This window comes from Temnothorax curvispinosus, unplaced genomic scaffold, assembly GCF_003070985.1.
Source record: "Temnothorax curvispinosus isolate PA1 unplaced genomic scaffold, ASM307098v1 QBEX01005549.1, whole genome shotgun sequence".
Lineage (NCBI taxonomy): Eukaryota > Metazoa > Arthropoda > Insecta > Hymenoptera > Formicidae > Temnothorax > Temnothorax curvispinosus.
The window spans coordinates 55206-74911 of NW_020215329.1; the positions used below are offsets into that span (position 1 = coordinate 55206).

The following is a 19706-nucleotide window of genomic DNA, read 5'->3' on the forward strand; positions in this document are numbered from 1 at the left end:
TACACACGGTCCGTGGTTTTACATGTACGTTTATTCTATTTGAGCACGTTGTCCTATTTTCTCTGACGAGATCTCAACACTCGTTTTAATTACCTTTTTAAGAAACGTTTACGTTTTATTTTGAACTAAACGAACAAATCTAAAATTTCATTGTAATCTTGTATATGATTTACAGAAATTAATTTTATTATACAATATAGTCTTTTCAAATTGTCACGTATATGTACATTGTACATGTACATACATATTCTATATCATTTTGTCGCACTTCCCATTTTTGTACCGTTCATCTTGCACTAGCAGAGTCGGTTATTTGTTCCACAGACTCACCCTGTGCTAGTTTCAATGGTTGTTTGGGCTTTTTTCGTGGTATCAATGCCGCAACGACGTATCTGCCCTCCTCGTTGACGAAATTGAATACCGTGCATGCGTTATAGACGGAAAGTATTTCTGTAGCAATATCGAGCTTCTTCACGAGTTTTCGGAGATCTTTTACATAGTCGAAATCATATTGATCGTCCAATCCAATGACCAAGAGATCGGGCTTTGGCTCGAGAACATTGAATAACGAAAGTGATGCGTCATTTATATGTTTGCCGGATTGAACGTTCCAGCAGACGGCGTGTCTGGGAAAGAGCACCGTTGGCCCTATCACTTTCGTGCCAGTGTTTAACGTGAATCCCATCTGAAAAATAGGAAATCATACGTTGGAGTTAACGCACGTTTGCCTGAATGTAAAACATAAACCACGTACCTCGTCGCAGTGAGATATCAAAAGTCGGGTGCCGATCTCCTTGCTGATGAACGTCACGGTGGTTTTACCAGGACCTTCGTACGCATTTTGAATTATACGTGTAACGTGTAACGTCCTGCGAAACGTGTAGGTGTATTTGAGCAACTTTACGAGCAAGAGCCTTACGAGCGAACGTAGAACGGTAGAAGCAAAAGTGAAAACGTGTGGAAAGGAAAAAGCTTGTCATTTCTTTTATAATTCTACATAGAAAAACGGATGCTCTCCCCTCTTCGATGTATAGTTTATTCAGTTTATTGGTACGCGGTATTTAAGTTCTTAGAATTAACGTCACACGACACTCGGAAATGTTATACAATCGTTAGCGCGAAGTAATTCAAGTAATCATTTGTTTCTTTGCAACCGTACAACGATAGGTGTTACAAACACGTGTTTCGCACGTCACGTACCTGTAACCTCGCGGCGTTCGTCTTACGTGACACAACTTGCCGATCACGTTCATTATGTTTTAGCCCGAGGCGAAGTATCTGCAGATCTGCAGCCTGCAGCAGCGAATAGGCTCAGGTTAGTTGTGCTTTTTATGACTTGTGACGACGTGACAAACCACTTAGCAAAATCGTAGGTTGTAGGTTAGGACGTTCCGAGCCGAGCAGTTCCGAGTTTTCCGTCTTCGTTTTTGGAAACAATCTCCTCGTCGAGTCGAGGGTCGAGGGGGTGTTTCCGCCGCCCGACTCTTTTAGCCGCGACTCGCCGAAGCGGAGATCGTCGCCGGCGCTCCTCTTCCCTGCTCTTCTCGCGACAGTCGCGACGTTTCTCCGCACAAAGCTGAACTCGCACGAGCACGAGCGAGAATCGAGAAACGAGAAACGGGATCCGTCATCCGTCCAGGGTGCGGCGATTTAAAACCGCGTCCCGCATCATGGCGATGCGCGGTCGGCGGTCGCGGCGGGCGCCCCTTCCCGTTTTTTCAGTATATTTTTAGCAATATCGCGTATAAATACTCCGTCGCGAAGATACGTTATTTCAATGTAACGCCGATGAGCAGCGACTGGATTGAAAATGAGCAAGGGCTGCTGGAAATTCGACGAAGAGGATAAAGGTGAGCGTACGATGGTCTCTCTCTCTCTCTTTCGCTCTCCCGACTCCCGAGCCCGATCCCGAGAGAAATCAACGAGAACAATCGATATTCCGCCATTTCCACCTCGCCCCTCGCCGCTCGCGCGTTCGCGGCCCGGAAAAGCCGGATGCCCCTCGACGTTACGTTTCAGGTATCTCGCGCACTTGATCTAAAGCTAAAGAGACGCGGTACTCCGCTCGTGCTGTCGCGTATAAATAACACACGACTTTTGTTCCTGCATAGTTGTGCATAACTTTCCAGTTTCCTCTCGAGTCTCGACGTAATACTTAATACTTGAGCACGTATGTGTACATACATACGTGTAACGTTACGTAGGGAATGCCGGCGCGGCGGCGTGCGGAGTACGTCACCTCGATGAACGACGAGAGGGAAAACCGCGATTAAAAATCAGGCGTACATCGTACGCGACGTTAATATCGTCTAAAAATACGTGGCATTCAAGGTAGACATATGTAAAAATAGGAAATCGGTACAAGGCGAGAAAACACATAGCACTGATCTCGGTAGATACACAAGTTCAATTTCTAGGCTTATAAGGTGGTTCTTATAAAAGCGAATCTTATCTGCCACAAGCCGTGTATATAGATCTGGACGAGGAGGACACGGAAGAGGATAAGCTGTGCAAGGAGTACAGCTCCTGGGATCAGATACCTGATATCCTACTGGAGGAGATATTCTCGTATCTGAGCATTCGCGAGCGTTACTATGCGTCCCTGGTGTGCCGCGCGTGGTATCGCGCCTTCAAGCTGCAGAACGTATGGTCAACGTTTACCCTGGAGGACACCACTCTCACGCGGGGCAAGTTCAACTACTACAGCGGCTGGCAGTACGTCCTGGATCACATAAGAACGTCCACCTGCTTGAACAAAGTCGGGAGGAACTTCCGCACGCTCGTATTCGAGCCCATGCTGAATTTCTACAATCTTTACGAATTCATGAACATGATATCCTGGTACGCCGAACGGCAGGGCTCGGACAACACGTCCGTTGCCGGCGTGGGTACCTATATTCGCAGGCTCAAGTTTACCTTTCCCTGCAACATGGCGAACAGGGATGATCCCGATCGAATCAGAGTTTTCGGCACGGGTGGGAAACTGCTCGAAGCTCTCAAGAGGCTCATGAGAAACCTACAGAATCTTAAATGCCTGGAGCTGATAGATCTAATGCTCGAGAGCAACGAGGCGTTACACTTGATGGACGATATCTGTATTAACTGTACTCAGACCTTGTCGAAATTGATATTGATAAACACCACACGTTACTATTGTCCGTTATTACACGTAGGAGTATTCGTTAACTTAAACGTAAGTATACGTCAAGTATGTACTGATATTCAGTTGGTAGATCAATATTCTTGATATTTCATTTCACATTTAAAATACTTGCAGGTTTTAGTTATTAGTCCCCAAAATTTGCACGAGGATGTAATAGAGCTGATAGGTTACACAAAATTAAGGCACCTTCATATCCTGCAAAATCGATATAGTCCGAAAGACACTACCATAAGATTGGTACGTATCGTACTGTGCGCATACATTAATCCTTAATCCTTTGCATCGACAGATATATTCATTCAGCTTTTTATTTCAGCCAAAAAGATCGTCTTGGATCAAGATGAAAGCAAACAATCCCTATTTAAAAGTACACTTTGAGATAGAGAGTTATAAAGCCACGGATATCCTTTTGCCTATCGATTTATTGGAACACAGTGTCATACCATGTCATAGTATAGTATTGGATAATCCAAATACTCAAGTTAGCGAGATAATATGCATTTTTATGTCGGAGAGCAAAACGTCGAAACGTCTTCATCCTACTAATGCTCCGCAGGTTTCGCCGTCCATGGTGTTCCACGGAACGTTCTTCGAGTCGACGATACGGGTGTACGCTTTCAAGGGAGTAACGAGATACTATCTGCACAGGAGCTTCGCTAAGAGATTGGACGAGCCGTTAGTGCAGTTCTGCCGAATGTGCCCGAATCTGCATACACTGGTAGCATTTTGTATTTGAATCCAAAAAGCTTGTGATAGCTTTCCTAAAACACTGATGTTAACAACGCGACTTTACGACATGCTGGCATGCGTTCGTACCTTTACACATTATGAAAGTCTTTCTTGCTATTGTGTGAGTGTAAGTTCCTCCTAACTATCGTAGGCTTACTTATCCCGATGTTGCGCGTGCTAAATAGTCAGAATGTTAAATGTTCTACAAAACTTTTGTCTTTTTCATCGTAATGTATTCCAAAATGTAGAAATGTTCTTCTTTCTACATTTAGGTAAACAGTTACGTGAATAGCTGTGTATGAGATATGAACCATTCAGAACTCGAACTCGATAAAATTCTAAATCTGCGAAATTCATTTAGATACACGTTTATATACACGATGTTACCAAGTCGTTAACTATTTAGCTTCTGGACGCCTGATATAACACGAACTAAAAAAAATTTAGAAAAGACGCTGCTGTTCTATCATACGCCGCAAGTTCCTATCGATTTATATATAATATAGCGTACAAATAACACTTCTTCCACAGATGATCCGAGATAAAATATCGACCGCTACGATTTTAGAGATTGTCTCTACCGCGAAATGCTTACGCTGTTTGTACGTTCGGCGAAACGTAGTCCTGAAGAGATTTGATAGAGCCTGGTCGGAAACTCTGGATAGATCATCCGAGTATTATCGATGGATCAAGGTAAATAGCCGTAGTTACGAGAACACGGAAAGGGAAGTGTCCAGAATATTGGGCTATCGATGGCATATGCTGTCTGAGAAAGAATTTAAGGCGCAAATACTCACGTTGCACATATAAGCCGCTTATGAAGCGATTTTATGTGTTACGGTAAAAACAAAATCAGTACGTGTATACATTTACTAGTCACGTTACATATTAAATCAATAACAATACTGAAACATACATTGATATTTTTACTGACAAATGTATGTACGTGCTATTCTAATCTAATATAGCAAAAATATACACGTCGTAGTACCATTTTACGTTGGCCATGAATAAAAACCATATTTCATTAAATAACTGAAACTTGGAGTAAGTATATTTACTAATGAGTATACACGTAGTAAAAATTGTTTTTACCGTAACATGTGCAAATGAGACGTTGCCTATATTTTTTAGTTCTGAAATCTTTTTATATAATCATATATTAATTTATTATATTTATATATAATGAAATGAGGCTGTAGATTGGTTGCCATGACTGTACGCTTAATATTAGTGCCATTAGTGGTAAATCCTGTAATTACATGCAACTGTTATTTTTATGTACCACTGTGTTATAATCGTGATTGTAAAAATTGTTATCGCGGATATATCGAAAGAGATTGAAATGTACTTAATTAAAAAGGTATCATTATATGATTTTGTGATTGTTGTACATGACTGTGATCGACATTGTTAACCGCCGAAGATAAAGGGATTTGTTAGACATTTGTTGGACTGTTCTCTAAAGAGAAAGATATAATAATAAAACGGGTAATTTTCTGATGACGTTTATCTTTATATAATCTACGTTCTAGTTTAATACGTCATTACACAACTTACATATACGTATGTACAATGCTAATAAATATTTCGTACATCTTATGTGTATGTGTTAACTGTTATATACGAAATACGTCCATCAGTTTGCATATTATAATCCATTTTTAAACCAGACGTTATAATTCAATCTATAAGTGTATTATTAATATAAAAAGATTAAAACGTGCAATTTCATTACAAAATCAACATATGTATAATATACATATCTAAGAAAAAAACAACAATGATAACAGTTCAAAAGATATCACCGATTCGACATGATCGCGTGATCGAGTTGATAAAAACACGTTAATACACGTACTGAAATAATTTATGCGAAATGCAATCATTGTTACCAGCATTACAATTGTATATACACATATTTCGACTTGTATATACACGTAGACTTTATTAAATATCACTAAATAAATATAGCCGTTAAAGCGACGACATAAATCACATGTTTACACCGACGGAATTTATGCAAGAAGAAAGAACGTACATCATATGGAATATCTGTACAATTTCGACTTGAAAATTGATTGAGAAACAGCAATTTTACGCTATTGAATGTAGCTACAATAAATTAAAAAAGAAAAAATTTAAATATACTTGCATTACACTAAAATGAGACAACCAGCATAGGAATAGAAGTGTGATTACGGTGCCATAGCTGCAGATCGTTTGTCGCGATTCTTATTGCGCTGAATGGTGCGTGCCTTGAACGCGGCCGCGTTCATCAATGTCTACAAGTCGAAAAGGGAGGAAATTATATTTAGCGTTATTACTTAAAACGCGAATGATCGCTTTTACTCGGATACTTACTCTTTCTAATTTACTCGTTTTGATCGTGATCGGTGGAGGTAGAACTTTGTTGCCAAGGTGAAAGATCTCGCGCAGGAGTTGATTTTCAGCAAGATGGATATTGATACCGGGGCCTAATAGTCGGCAGCAAGCGTTATACTGAGTCCTCGCGCACCATCCCTCTAAATACAGAGTTTCCTGGCCGAATCTCACGTGCATCTCCGGAACGATGTCTTCCTAGAAGTAAAACGGATCGTGTAGTGTCTCCTTATTTTATCTTGGCATCGGCGATCATCGCGAGTTTCGATTTTAAAACGGACAAACATATTGTTCGAGTAAATAGCGCAATATAACTTACCTCGATATAACGCAGAATATCTCTAAAATTAGCGCGTTGCTGTTTGCGATCTTTCTTAGCGCGGTACTTGTTGGAATCCGTGGCGAGTTCCTTGAGAATTTCGACCAGGTCGAGCGCCCACGTCTGCTCGTAGTCGCAGGAGAACGCGCGACCGAGTTCGAATATCACCGCCAGCGCTTCGCCGGCTGACAAGCGTACGTCGAGATGTGGCGATTCCAGCAATTCGCGCAATCGATTGAGCGAACTGAAAGAGAACGTTTCGTTTGTTTATCGTCGACGTTTGACAACCGCGCGCGCTCCCGATACGTTTCGACGATCGATGACTTACGGCATGTAACTGTTCGTTCTGCCGCTCGCGAGCAAATTGTAGATATCCGCGGAATTCATAACTGTTAGAAGCAGGGTCCACGATGAGATAGCTGCCACGTGGAGCGCCGCCACATCCGTGGATATGTTCGCGATCGCGCCGTTTCCTTTCAAATAGGAGCCCGAAAAGATAGATGACAGTAACTGTGCAATTTCCATGGTGTCGGTCACATCATTGCTTGATAAGAATTGATTCATGGCCAACGCCCAGCAACACTGGAATCATTTTATTAATATAAAAAGTCTGCCATTAACCATACAAAACCATACAGAATGTGAGACGTTAACGATCAAGTATATGCAGTCTAATCTCATATCGAAAAATTGCCAACAAAAATATTGATTGAAATATTGACCTAGGCTACGTAAGCATCTTTTTATTACTCTTTGCGTACCTCGGCGCGTGCATGGACAGAAGCTGCGTTGTCGTTAGCGATGAAGGTAAGAGTCGACTTTAGATCTCTGCAGACCATCTCGGCGCTCTCGAAGGCGCCCAACTGGACGCACAGCAGGGTGCTCAATCTGGCCGCCGTCGACTGCTCGTCACCACGTCCCTTCTTCAAGCCACGCTCCGTGGCATCCGCAATGGTCATTTTTCTGTCCTCGACGAAATCGGGGATGTACTTGATGGCGAAAATTTTCTCGATGCCCGTGAAGCAGATGGTTCGGCCCTTCGCGCTCTTCTGCGTCAGGCCGTCGATCGCCTCCTTCAGCTTCTCCTCGAACGCCTCCTGCTGCGCGAGCTCCTCCACCTCGTTGTCGTTCGCGTCCTCCAGCACGCTACGGTTGTCGGATTGGCCGCTGGTCTCGCTACACGCATCATTGTTGATCGAATCCTCATCGGATGTAAACTCAGCTCTTTTTCCACCTGTCAGCAGAACGCGAAACATACAATATGTTTATACAGACCAGACCTTTATGTGTGGTCTTCTGAGTATACATGTGCACACGCACGCACGCACACACACGCGTACACATTTCTTTATTTTACTCACTACCTGTGAGTCGTAGAGATGCGAAATACGTGGCAACTTGTCAGTAAGATGCCGCATATGGAGTTACGATCTTCGCATGTATTCGTTAATATGTATGTGACAACCATCGGCGTTAATGACGATAAGCGATCTTAATATTCTTGAGTCATTAAGAGGAACGAGGACATTTCTCAGAAATCGGTCGAAAGCGATTTGACAATAGCTTATCTCCGCCAATAATAGATAAACAAAGGTTCGAAGTTTGAAAATCTTACGTCAGTTGGAAACTATGCAGGTCTTAGCAAAGCAATGTAATCCCAAGTTAAGGAAAATAATAACAGCTGCTGAAAGTGAATGTCATAACGTTACATAATGTGAAATCTGTACACAGCTGTACCTGTCTCGTTAGCGATTAGCGGTATGTGCCACGACAGTATACCTTACGGTAATATTCGTTCAAGTATGAACGAAATGTCTAGCTAAAATGAAATATGTTAGTTACATTCTTTATAATTTTCACAATTCTATATTTGCACAAAAAAACAGAGAAAATGCCTAAACACACCGCCAAAATGATTAAAATCATCCTACGGAAATTAAATAAATTCCAGTCGTTAAATTCGGTAATTCCCGAATCGCATACGAGTTTTATCGAGTGGAAGAAGATTATGTAGCTATCGCCGATTCGTCGACGGAGAAGCAAACAAACAAAAAAAAAAGTTGAAAAGCCGCGACTCATCCACGACAAACGCGCAATACGGGAATAATAAAAATCCGTGGTTTCTGGTTTCAGCCGAGTCCTTGAGGAAGTTGGGAAAGGCGGGGCAAAGAAAAGGATTTTTTTTTTTGCGCGCGCTAGTTAAGTCGAATATTCATCAGGTCGATAGGACAAACATCGGATAAACATCTGAGGAAGTGTGCGAAACGTCATTAAGCTTGAACAAAGCGACAATCCATTTGCTACCGATTGCGCAAATCCCTGCTCACGCATGCACGCCTATTGCGATCGAGGAAAGGTATCGAGCGAGCCGCGCGTCGCGCGTGCGACTAAAAATAAAGCGAGACTGCGAGAATAAAGAAAGGGGCGAAAAAATTTTTGTTTCGAGCGCAAAAAAGACAAAGGCAAAAAAGATACGCGTATATCCCACCCCACTCCCACATATATCGCAATCACGCGAGTCACGTTCACGTAGGATATGTTCGTCTCGGTCTCGTATGATCGATCATCCCGGTACTCGCCAGTAATTATCGTCGTCGTTACCGTCGAAAACGTGCGCAACCACGTATTGTGACGCACGTATGATTCGCGTATCTCGTCACGCCTCGTGGCTCTTTGCGATATCTCGTATAACCTCTTGCGGAAATTGCGCATTTTTTTTTTCAACCGCGAGCGCGAATGCCCTTGCATATCTTTACGGGTATGCCTTTCGAAGTTCCCGAAGGTGGACTTGGTTCGTCCGGCGGGACGTCGCGCGGCTCCATGTGTCGGGCCGTCAGAGGCTCAGACTCGGCATGAGAGTCACATGGGAATATCGCGTCCGCCATGGTCTCGATGGAGCATGGAGCATGGAGCATGGAGCCCGCTCGCGTTTTCGCGCGCCAAAAAGGGGCGAATCTCGGGAAGGAACAAAGAAAGATGTTTATTAAGACAAAGCGGGCAAGACGAGGCGTCGCGCCGTGACGTAAGTCGACGAAATAAATAAGACTTCCATTCCGGATACGTGAAAATCATTCGGAACCGGAACGGACAAACGGGCGGACGGACGGACGGACGGAGGCGCGAATCGATAATTTAATAATGTCGAGCGCGTCACGTGCGCGTTTCTCTCGCCAGATCGTAGGCTCCGGACGAGATAACGACGTTATACGTCATACTCGGCGAAGATGAGCCATAGTCAGTAGTGATGGGTGCTTACCGTACTTTCCTCTTCTGCCCCCTTTGCCTGGCATCGTTCCTCAGCCTCCTTATCACACAATTGGTACTAGGTAAAAGACTCGATCAAGAGGGTAAATGTCTCGAACTAATGTCTTTCTTTCGTATACTGAATACGCCACGTGAATTTTTCGTTGGGAGCAGACGAAAACTCATTAACATGTTGCGGAGCGTTCAGAACATACACGTCGAGACAGCCTACGATGGCTTTCTCAAGTGCACTGGCCGTCCGTCTCTCTCCCTGTCTCCCTGGCGCTGGCTGGCGGCTGGCGCTGGCCCCGCCGAACGGCCGAACATGCACGAACATTCTCGATCCGCCCACGAGCGCGATCGAAGACGCCCGAAATGCGATCATTGCGCGACTTGCGCGAGCCACGCGGAGCTCATGCAAGCTCATGATTTCCTACGCCTACGCTTCGTCAAGCCCGCGCAGATGGCGCAGATTCGCGAGCGATTCAAGTTGCGCGCTCGCGTGCGGCCATCGGCGCGGGATTTTCAATCTGTTAACCTTAGCGACTACTTGCACAATATATGTGGACGTGAAATCAATCGACGAGAGTCAACGATATTAAAACGTGTCCTTACCGTTACATCTCGAAGACTTAAATACGTAGATTTTAAATAGAGAGAAAGCATCTTAAAATTTAAAATAAAGATCTTTTGAATATATGGAAAAATCATAAATGCTCCAACATCTGTAAACAGTTTAACCGGTTTAACGTAAAAAGCTCACGACAGCTTGGTTGTAAAAAAGGTATACTGAGTTTATTAAATACACTGCCTTAACAAAGTAAATACAAACACTTTGGTACTTATTAAACTATGCGTTAAGATACATTTGCCGTAACTTATATCGCATTTGTATTTCTATGGTATGTGAACACGTGATCGCGTATCGGTAAAAATGTCATGCGAGTTTGTTACGTCTAAACTGCTCTACAAGCAATACTGCTTTATTCTTCGACCGTACAAAGTAGTAAAAGCTTTTTACGACCTAACATCACACGTTGTTAATTTGTAAAATCTACCACTCTGTTTCTTTCCCGGAGAATTAACGTGTTCTCTAAAAAAATCTATACGTGTAATAAAAATCTGACGTTATTGAAACAAAGATGTCTTATTTGTAAAACGCAAAGTTACCTAAAATCTTATCTAAGGTTTTTGGAACATGTACAAAAAATGTATTCACGTAAACGTGATACTAGTACGACGATTCATCAGATATAATGTAAAATATTTTTTATTTTTTTTTAAATCAAACGTATTACTTCACTTGTTACACGTTTTACTTGCATAATGTAGCAAGTAACAGGTGTAAGTAGTTACATAAATAAATATATAACTACATAAATAAAAATATTCTTATATATAATAAACGTGGACATATAAAATATATAGCAATATATTCATATTTGTTATATAACTTTGATTTGAGTAGCCATTAAAGGAAAGGGCCTATATACGTGTAAATCGTTTTTGATATTTTTGAGTCAAATATCTAAATTTCCAACTTCTTAGATTTCTCATGCATATATATCAATAAAAAAAAACCAGTATTCAATCCCGATGGGAAAAGATTTACAAACGTATTTGACAAAATCTGGATAAAATTTGAAATGCTGCACGTGTCTCAATATTTGCAACAATACTTGTAGAACGTTAGATTATTGTGCAAATATTGATAAATATTTGCACGATTTACTTCTAAATAATATTTCAGTAAAACAGCAGTGTTAGGACGTCATCATTTTAGTGCACGTATTGTGAACGTCCTCTCAGTTGAGCGATGTGCACGTATTGTACATTTGCGCACGTGTCCTATCGGGGAATATAACTTGAATACTTGCATATTAACGTACGTACATTAAGTATTAAACAACGTAACGTATATTACTTTCGAAATAAGAGAAAGTATGTCTATGCGAGAAAAAGACCTCAACGTAAACCTCGTTTTGTAAAAGAATAAGAAAGACTTGTACACGTAGAAAAAAAGCATAAAAATGAAAAGCATAATATATATATCCTTGATCCATGGCTACGTATAAACTTTCATATTATCTCTGTTCACCGTATCTTCAGGTATTTTGAACATTCTTTATAATGTGTTTATATTGTACGAGCTACTGATAGAGCTACCGTAGCTTGTTACAAGAGACAAAACGATAGATAGAATCGCTATGGTTGAAAGAGCGCCCATGTGCGAAGCGCTAGATCCAGACTGTGTGCCGGTAGCAGCAGCGCTTTGTGCTGCGTTGAGTAAATTCTCGCACGGCGTCACTCTCCTGACGAAATTAAATATAGAATCCATTATATTTGCAGGCGTGGGATCCGAGCACTTTTCCAACTCCGCCACAACGCAGCTTTGGAGTACAGTCATGTCCCTGCGCGATGTATCGAGCAAAATATAAGTTTTTCCATCCCGTAGAGAAGAATGTGGTAAAATATCAATATTAACTGTGTTGAACTTCATATCTCATCAAACGTGCAAGATTTTGAATATAAATGTTCAACGTGGTAGGAATATTGGAAAGGAACAAACTCGTAAACTTGGCGCGCGGCTCACCTGCATTCTTTGATACCAAAAGTCAGTGACGGCAGACTCTCTAGTCCCACTAAACCATTTGTAGTTGGATCAGTTCTTGGTACGTAACCACCATATGTACGGTTGGCACAATCCTGAATCGCTTGCTGCTTCGATTGGAAGCATTCTGGTCCTCCAGCTGAGATGAAAACTGCAAAACGTGGGTGATGTAACTCAAACTAATGTAACGTTAGCCATAATACGGCCACGAGAAGCGTCTAAAAGATACCTCCAGAAAAATCTTTAAAAAGTTTATTTGAAAAGTATAACTTTTTTTTAAGACTCTCTGATTTTAGAAATGTTCCTCAAACGTTTCTTATACAATAAATGTTTATGGAATTTGATATTATTGTTACAAACGTAATAAAACGTAAATAAAACCATCGATTCACACATACGAGCGATCCTATCGCCTTCCTTGAAGCAAATGAACTCGAGCAGCGAGTCGGTTATGTTCAGCACTATTTTCTTGTTCTCCCTCTCCTTCTCGTCCAGACACTGTTCCACCGTCTGCGTGAAATTGCTCACGCAAGCTCGCAGAGTGGCGCGCTTGCTGCAGTAGTTCTTGAAGACAATATCCAAATCGCCGGTCGGCTTGTACTTTTCCATCTCCGCCTGGAGTTCCGTAATGTTGATGAGCGACCGAAGACAATCTGCCATATCAATTTGCGCGCGATGAGCATCCTCGAATGCTTTTGGTCCGCCGTTTTTTGTACACTTCTCCTTAAAAAGTTTTTTCGCCTCTTCGATGGAGGGTAGCGCCGATGTGTTCACGTTCTTCAATTCTGGGACGTCGCCCACCACGTTGCTGACTTGTTGCAGAACCTCGTCGGCAGATGGTAACGTCTCTTTCTCTTGCGAATGCGTACATCCAATGATACCTGTGAAACAAGGAAACAATATCACGTTCAGAAATAAAATTCATTAAAGAATATTTTTCTTTCATATTGTAGCATTATATCGTTACGTTTTTCCGTTGGGATTATACACGATATTACGACTCTCTGATATGAAATACTTGATAGTGTTGTTGTTTATAGTTTTGAAGTTGATTTGCATTTAGAATAGTACGTTATCGCACGTTAGCATCTAATACTGCACAAGGATATATCGATTTTATATCGATCGCAAAGAGACGTGATGTTCTATGAGAGAGAGCCGCAAAAATCCTTCGTAGATTAACAGCTGAAAACTACATAGTACAATAATATGCATGTATCACGTTTGCCACGTGATGTTTTTCTGATATTTTGTTCGCGCAATCATCTCGCATTTTTTCGCAGAGCACGTTTTGTTGTTGTAGTTTTATCGTAATTTACCAAGCGTGACTTATTCCGTAGATGTATAAGATGTGATCTGCAAAAGTATACGCTAGTAAAAAAAAAAAGAGGAAAAAACAGGATAATTTTCATTTTTTATTGCAGTCACGCGCTTGTAGTTAATTACATAATAACTATTCATACAAATTATACAAATAACTATTCATTAAATGTAAGAGTGAGATATCAAGCCATTGTTATACATCTACTGTTTTTAAGCTTCAATATTAAATTCGTCGCTATATTTTTAATTTTCTTTAACCCTACATTATACTCGCGGAGGGTAAAGCAGAAGTACTTTAGCCTTAGAAATTTAAATTCAGTGAAATTTTTTTTATTGATCGACGTCTGCATAAATTATTTCACACGTTCACAAAGAAGAACTTTTGCACTCATCTTTTAAAAGATACATATGATATTATCAATTTTGATTTGTAAATTATCACAGAGAACAATGAAAATTAAGATATGACGTTAGGGTGTATAATAAATACATTCCACGCGAGTAACGTTAGGATTGAAAACGAGCGGGCAGACTTCTCCAAATTTTATCTCCGACGTCTTCACGATTAATAGATTTATATTGTATCGTAAGGCTGCTCAAGAGATCTTTGTTTGGAGCACGCTTCCTTGCGAAGCTTCCTCGTGGCCGCGAGGTCAAAATGCATAATCTATGGACTTTGTATCCGTATTACTCAGCCTTCAATGAGTGGTCCCGTTTTATCTTTCTCCCTTGTTGCATTTTTCGCGCAGGAAATGTTCCACGATGGAACACTGCCCGACTATCATACCGAGCTTAAACACGTCTCTTTCAATTTTTGCCGAGTATTTTGATCCGTCGATGTTCGACGTTTCGTATCGACAATACACCGAGGAAGCCGCTGCTGTTTCTCTTTTCATCGCCGTCGTGTAAAGCAGATCTCTCAGATCTCGCCATGATGAGTAATACGGTATTATCAACTATATCTGGGGAAAATAATAAGCCAAGTTTTGAAACCGGACAAAGATGTGTCTAAACGTGAGTCATCGCTAAAGAAAAAAAAAGAGATAATTATTTTTATTCGATCGGTCTACATTTCTACAAGATAGTCATATCTCCATGGATTTTGATGTGGCACGTGATAGATCAGGGAATCTTTAGATCGAAGACAAAGCGAAGTTTTCTCTTATCTTATTTCAAATTTATTTACGTCAGAACTATCGTGCCGCTTCACGCGGTCTTTTCTCGTTTACCTCTAAACAGAAAACGCGAAACAGAAACGCGCATTGCGTAATCTTATTCAGCGATTCTCAAACATACGTGGAGTTTCTGTGAATATATATCCGTCAGAAAAACACAATCGTATTAATTTCAACAAACGTGGACAAGCGTCTTCTACTATTTGCCGGGCGATCTAACACTTAAATTTTCTGGAGGATGTATGGATCCCCGCTGACGACGATAAATCGTTCATATTTCGACTCCTCTTCGCACGTATAACAGTAACAGGTACGTGGCAAACTGTTGCGCAATGAAAGCAATGAATCGCGTCGTGCGTTCACCAAAATTTCGCATTCAACGACTTCGTCTTCCGCGCTAAACCGACAAAGGCTTACATTTTAATAACAAAAAAATGAGTGGATGTAAATCTGCACTGATTTAGTCGAAATAATATCGTAAAGCTCACACGCAGACCAAACTTTTCTTTTGCGCGCGTTGGCGTTTCGCGCGAAAAGTCCTTCTTGTCCGCGACGACAGGAAGTCGCGCGAAGCACAAACGGTTCAGAAGCCTGCACACGACCTGATCCTAATCCCGATGACGGAAATTCACGGAGACTGGAGAGTGGAGAAATAAAGGCAAAACGTTAAGTGTTGACGAACGCGACATTTTCAATTAATTTAGAAGTAACTTTACGAGGAAATTTTGCTTATCACGTTGAAAAAAGAAATATCGTTCCATTTGATAAAATATTTACCCAGATTCCGTTTCTTAAACGCCTACGTTTAAAAATTTACGATATTTAATAGAGAAGTCGACGGAGATTTAATAAAATGTCAGACTCCCTAACTTGACGGATGATAATACGTATTGCAACCTGATTATTAATATAGTTGGATACGTCGAAGATAACGAGAGAGCTACCCGATGTTTGCTGATATAATGACAAGGTTCGAGCATCACATTTAAATGCGTAATCATGGAGCAAAGTGCGTCGAACACTGTATTAAAAACTTGCCGATCAACGATCAAACGTTATCGCGAACCAACGACGGATCTGATGGAAGAAGACGATCAACGAGTAAGCTTCAATAGCGACGTATACTTAATATCTACGTATCAATAATGATAAGTTTTAAAAACAATTTGGCTAAATAATTTAACGAGCCACCACGCGAGGGTCTATTTTGATTTATTTTCATTTACCTGCGCGACAGGCTGTGAAGTCGGCCATACGTTCGCACGCGCGATACATTCAAAATTCAAATATATGAAACGTACTGTCCATCCTTCAACAAACGCCGTTATTTCGATGTAGGAGTAACTAATCGAGTCATTATAGAGTATAAAATGACGACGAGTATCCATTATTCGTTCCATATCTCAAAATTATCTATAATTTCTAAATCACGTACTTCTTATTTCAAAGAGATCACGTTCTAGCCGACGCGACGTATCCGATCGATCCCAAGGGTGACTTATAATAAGGGTGATCATAATTCCACGTGGAAATTTCGATCAAGGCCGACACGTTCGTATTCAGCGAATAGCTGAACCGAGCTGAACGTAATACGATTAATCGTCGTTGAAGAAAAAGATGCCAGTGGTGAGTGGTACTCGCGTGCAGATTACGTCATCGCACGAACCGTGTGCCGTGTGTGACCGCCGCGGCATATACGTAGTACGTAAAAATTATGATAACGACGGTCTGTCTTCGAAACATTTCAGGACAGTGCACGTTAGTTGCTCGTACGCATAATCTGCCCAAGTACGTAAGTCATCCAAGAATAAGATATTTGAATTTACACGTTCCGATTTTAAATGTTTCAGAAAATTTTGTTTTGCTTCGCCTAATCATATTTACAGCACGGCAGAACGGCATACAACGGACGTGACTTCTGACATCCGATCTATAAACCGACGCCGGCGCCGGCGCCGACGGCAAAACGATGCTATCAACATCATCGTCTTTTCGCGAGCAGCATCATCATCCCTTCGCAGTTCGCCTTGATAAAGGAACCTAAATAAGAGCACCTACTCTATATCGCATTCGCACGTTGGAGCGTTAACGGATAAACTACCTACAGCCTACAGTTTGTCTATACAGCGTACTTTGGCTGCATTCGGAGAGCGTGCTATTAGCGCTATTGTATCATTCTATCTTTATCGCTCATTAAATGTAAAACAAGGATAGAATAAGCAAATAGCGCTAATAGCGCGCTCCCCGAATGCAGCCTTTGTGTATTATATTATCAAACACGAGGAACGTTCCTGATGTGATGTAAATATTTACTCCTGGAGATACATCTTAAATAAAAAGCGGACACAACATACGGGATATCACAGGCTTTACGCTCGTTTCCGGTGGCGTTCCCGTTCTTTGATCAACGGTAAGAATGGCATAGATTTAAAATAATTTTCAAGTGTCTCTCGTGCAAGTGTTACGCAACAAAATGGTATATCTTTTATTTTCTACGGTATGTCAAGAAAGCATTTAGACACCTACGTGGACTTCCTCGTGTACTTGACTAACACGTTCCCGGACGTTCTCCGGATGACGTTTATCATTGTTTCCGCGTGATAGTTGTGACTTTCTCGGTTTATCGTTTCTATGCCACCACGTACCCACGTGCTTCACGTGCGACAAGCGACTTTCTTTCGCTAAAACTGTGTGCAAAACCATCAATCTAACTCGGCGATTTATATTATAATATCCTGTTAACGTTCAAAGGCGCGGAAATTTTATTCCGCAAATACTTGATCAAGATTATGCTGTATCTGTATCTAATCGAACACATGCATATATGTATTATATTCATTTTTATCAATGCAAATTAATATTTTAATCTCGATTTAATTTAGTTTTTGTCTTCTCCTAATTTTACGACGTAGAAAAAGATAAAAAGTGAGATAAGTTAAATCGAGATTAAAGTTAATCTACACTAGAATAGAACGTAATGAATATTAGCCAAGAAGAAGATAAGACAACAGTGATGAGGGCTGAAAAAATGTCTTATCTGCTGATTGGCGCCGATTCTAGTTGACTGGGTTGTAAGATCGCGCCGTTGTAGTCAAGTGAGATTCGGACATAAAAATAAATAAATAAATCCGTGAAATGTGTGAGAATATGACTGGACTAAGTAATTCCAAACGTACCGAGAAGTAACGCTACGGCAGTGAACGTGGTGCACTTCATTTTGGCTGCGGACCTTCGACGACGGCGGGAGAGAGAGAGGAGGCGAATCGAAGGTATCGCTTGGTATCGCTGTCCGCGGCACGGGGCACCGGTGGCACGGTCGAGTTCACGCGCGCACGCACGTCGCACACCTCGGATGACGCACTGCGCGTGCACTCCCAGCACTCCTCAGTCCTCGGTCCTCGCGCGACACAAAGTACAGCCGTACAGAAATGCCTGCATTGGCCTGCAATGCTTGTACGCGCGAGCGGCCAGCCCACTTCGTGTCACCGATCCTTTATTACGGACGGGCGAGACCGAGACCGAGACCGAGACCGAGACGTGTCCACTTCCACTACTTCGCTCCACCGTTAGCTGGCATTGCTGGCAACAACAGTGAACAGAGAGAAGGGGTGGAGGTAGAGAGTAGGATCGTAAGGATGCAAGGAAAGGGAGATAGATAAACAGAGAGAGGGAGTAAGTGAGAGGAGGCACCGAGAGATAAACGGGGGGAAGAAAGAGATAAGGACAGAACAACACACGCAAACCTACAACCTACCCTCCACGACGATCACTCTGCTACTGACTAAACAAACACTGAACGAACTGAACACTGAACTGCAGTCTGCACACGCACACTGCACTGTCTGCACTGAACTCTCGGCGCTCGGCGCGTGTGCCAATTTTATACGCACGCGCCATCTTGCATCCGCGCGATGTACGAACTACGATTACGAAATTTCGTTGCTGACCGCGGCGGATATCTCACCATAATCGCTGTAGGAGTTCCCCGTAAATATATATCCGCATGTTAAATTTATCGAATGATATCAATGTAAATTTAGCATTTGATAAAATTAATCAAGTTTTGTTTATTTTGCGAGCGCTCGATTTTCGTCCCATATGTATCACAACGTGTAGGTACGTTAACGTCAAGTCCTCGGTAGTATAGTGGTCAGTATCCCCGCCTGTCACGCGGGAGACCGGGGTTCGATTCCCCGCCGGGGAGGATTTTTTTTTTTCAAATTAACACGTGTAATTTTAATACATATAATGAATAAAGATCGCTATACGTGTATTATAAAATTTTTATTCTAGAAATTTAGAGTCATTTCTAGTTCTGATATTTTTATCTTTTGATTATATATAGACATATTATAGGTACGTTAGCAGGTTCAGACAGAGGATGTTTTAGAGCGAACTGTTAGTCGCGATACAGATTGTAAAAGTTATAAAATGGTAAGTACAATATTATAAGCATATATGTGGTAAATTTGAAAATCTAGTTTATGCTACTACTTCTTATGCATGTTGAGTAAGATTCTACATCGCGCATCGGTGGTTCAGTGGTAGAATGCTCGCCTGCCACGCGGGCGGCCCGGGTTCGATTCCCGGCCGATGCAATTTTTTTTTCATGCTGTTACTTTTTTTTGTATCGCGCACTATTAATTGTTAAATAACGCTCTGCAAATGTTATTTAATTCAATATACTTCATAATAGTTGTGGACTTTTCGCCTCGTGTACGTGCCACATAAGAGATACATTTTCTCTGATTTATTGTATCT

At 41.5% G+C, this 19706-nt stretch overlaps 3 protein-coding genes and 2 non-coding genes across 8 annotated transcripts; 3 read left to right on the top strand and 2 right to left on the bottom strand.

Annotated features, from left to right (window-relative positions):
* Positions 1 to 15: 15 nt before the first annotated feature.
* LOC112454928 (NADH dehydrogenase [ubiquinone] 1 alpha subcomplex assembly factor 3) lies at positions 16 to 1545 on the bottom strand. Its single transcript, XM_025016578.1, has 3 exons — positions 1201 to 1545; positions 755 to 869; positions 16 to 685 (listed from the first exon to the last, which is right to left on the bottom strand). The coding sequence occupies exons 1-3, from the start codon at positions 1251 to 1253 to the stop codon at positions 287 to 289; spliced, it is 567 nt and encodes a 188-aa protein (XP_024872346.1). The 5' UTR covers positions 1254 to 1545; the 3' UTR covers positions 16 to 286.
* A 16-nt stretch (positions 1546 to 1561) lies between these two features.
* On the top strand, positions 1562 to 5493 carry LOC112454927. 4 transcript variants are annotated; one of them, XR_003040803.1, is made up of 6 exons: positions 1562 to 1850; positions 2463 to 3193; positions 3278 to 3400; positions 3480 to 3644; positions 3720 to 4019; positions 4424 to 4513. XR_003040803.1 is itself a non-coding variant. In XM_025016575.1 (6 exons), exons 1-6 carry the CDS (start codon positions 1811 to 1813, stop codon positions 4700 to 4702), a joined length of 1500 nt encoding a protein of 499 aa, XP_024872343.1. In that variant the 5' UTR covers positions 1563 to 1810; the 3' UTR covers positions 4703 to 5493. The 4 variants fall into 4 exon arrangements, 2 of the variants coding, with proteins under 2 accessions (XP_024872343.1, XP_024872344.1); XR_003040804.1 differs by having other exon boundaries at positions 3720 to 4013; XM_025016575.1 differs by having other exon boundaries at positions 1563 to 1850; positions 3720 to 3881; positions 4424 to 5493.
* LOC112454929 (interferon-related developmental regulator 1-like) lies at positions 5385 to 18765 on the bottom strand. The gene is made up of 9 exons (XM_025016579.1): positions 18122 to 18765; positions 12846 to 13328; positions 12430 to 12598; positions 12009 to 12247; positions 7355 to 7827; positions 6922 to 7175; positions 6594 to 6837; positions 6257 to 6472; positions 5385 to 6177 (listed from the first exon to the last, which is right to left on the bottom strand). The coding sequence occupies exons 1-9, from the start codon at positions 18159 to 18161 to the stop codon at positions 6091 to 6093; spliced, it is 2205 nt and encodes a 734-aa protein (XP_024872347.1). The 5' UTR covers positions 18162 to 18765; the 3' UTR covers positions 5385 to 6090.
* A 312-nt stretch (positions 18766 to 19077) lies between these two features.
* Trnad-guc lies at positions 19078 to 19149 on the top strand. Its single transcript has one exon. It is a non-coding gene; the product is annotated as a tRNA-Asp (tRNA).
* A 323-nt stretch (positions 19150 to 19472) lies between these two features.
* On the top strand, positions 19473 to 19543 carry Trnag-gcc. Its single transcript has one exon. It is a non-coding gene; the product is annotated as a tRNA-Gly (tRNA).
* The last annotated feature ends 163 nt before the right edge of the window (positions 19544 to 19706 follow it).

Coding starts and splice junctions, on each gene's coding strand:
- LOC112454928 (XM_025016578.1), bottom strand. CDS start 1,253: ATGAACGTGATCGGCAAGTTGTGTCACGTAAGACGAACGCCGCGAGGT. Junction 870..1,200: donor CGAACGCCGCGAGGTTACAG/GTACGTGACGTG, acceptor CACGTTTCGCAG/GACGTTACACGTTACACGTA. Junction 686..754: donor TGATATCTCACTGCGACGAG/GTACGTGGTTTA, acceptor CCTATTTTTCAG/ATGGGATTCACGTTAAACAC.
- LOC112454927 (XM_025016575.1), top strand. CDS start 1,811: ATGAGCAAGGGCTGCTGGAAATTCGACGAAGAGGATAAAG. Junction 3,194..3,277: donor GAGTATTCGTTAACTTAAAC/GTAAGTATACGT, acceptor AAATACTTGCAG/GTTTTAGTTATTAGTCCCCA. Junction 3,401..3,479: donor AAGACACTACCATAAGATTG/GTACGTATCGTA, acceptor TTTTTATTTCAG/CCAAAAAGATCGTCTTGGAT.
- LOC112454929 (XM_025016579.1), bottom strand. CDS start 18,161: ATGAAGTGCACCACGTTCACTGCCGTAGCGTTACTTCTCG. Junction 13,329..18,121: donor TGCCGTAGCGTTACTTCTCG/GTACGTTTGGAA, acceptor CTTGTTTCACAG/GTATCATTGGATGTACGCAT. Junction 12,599..12,845: donor GGAAGGCGATAGGATCGCTC/GTATGTGTGAAT, acceptor CACGTTTTGCAG/TTTTCATCTCAGCTGGAGGA.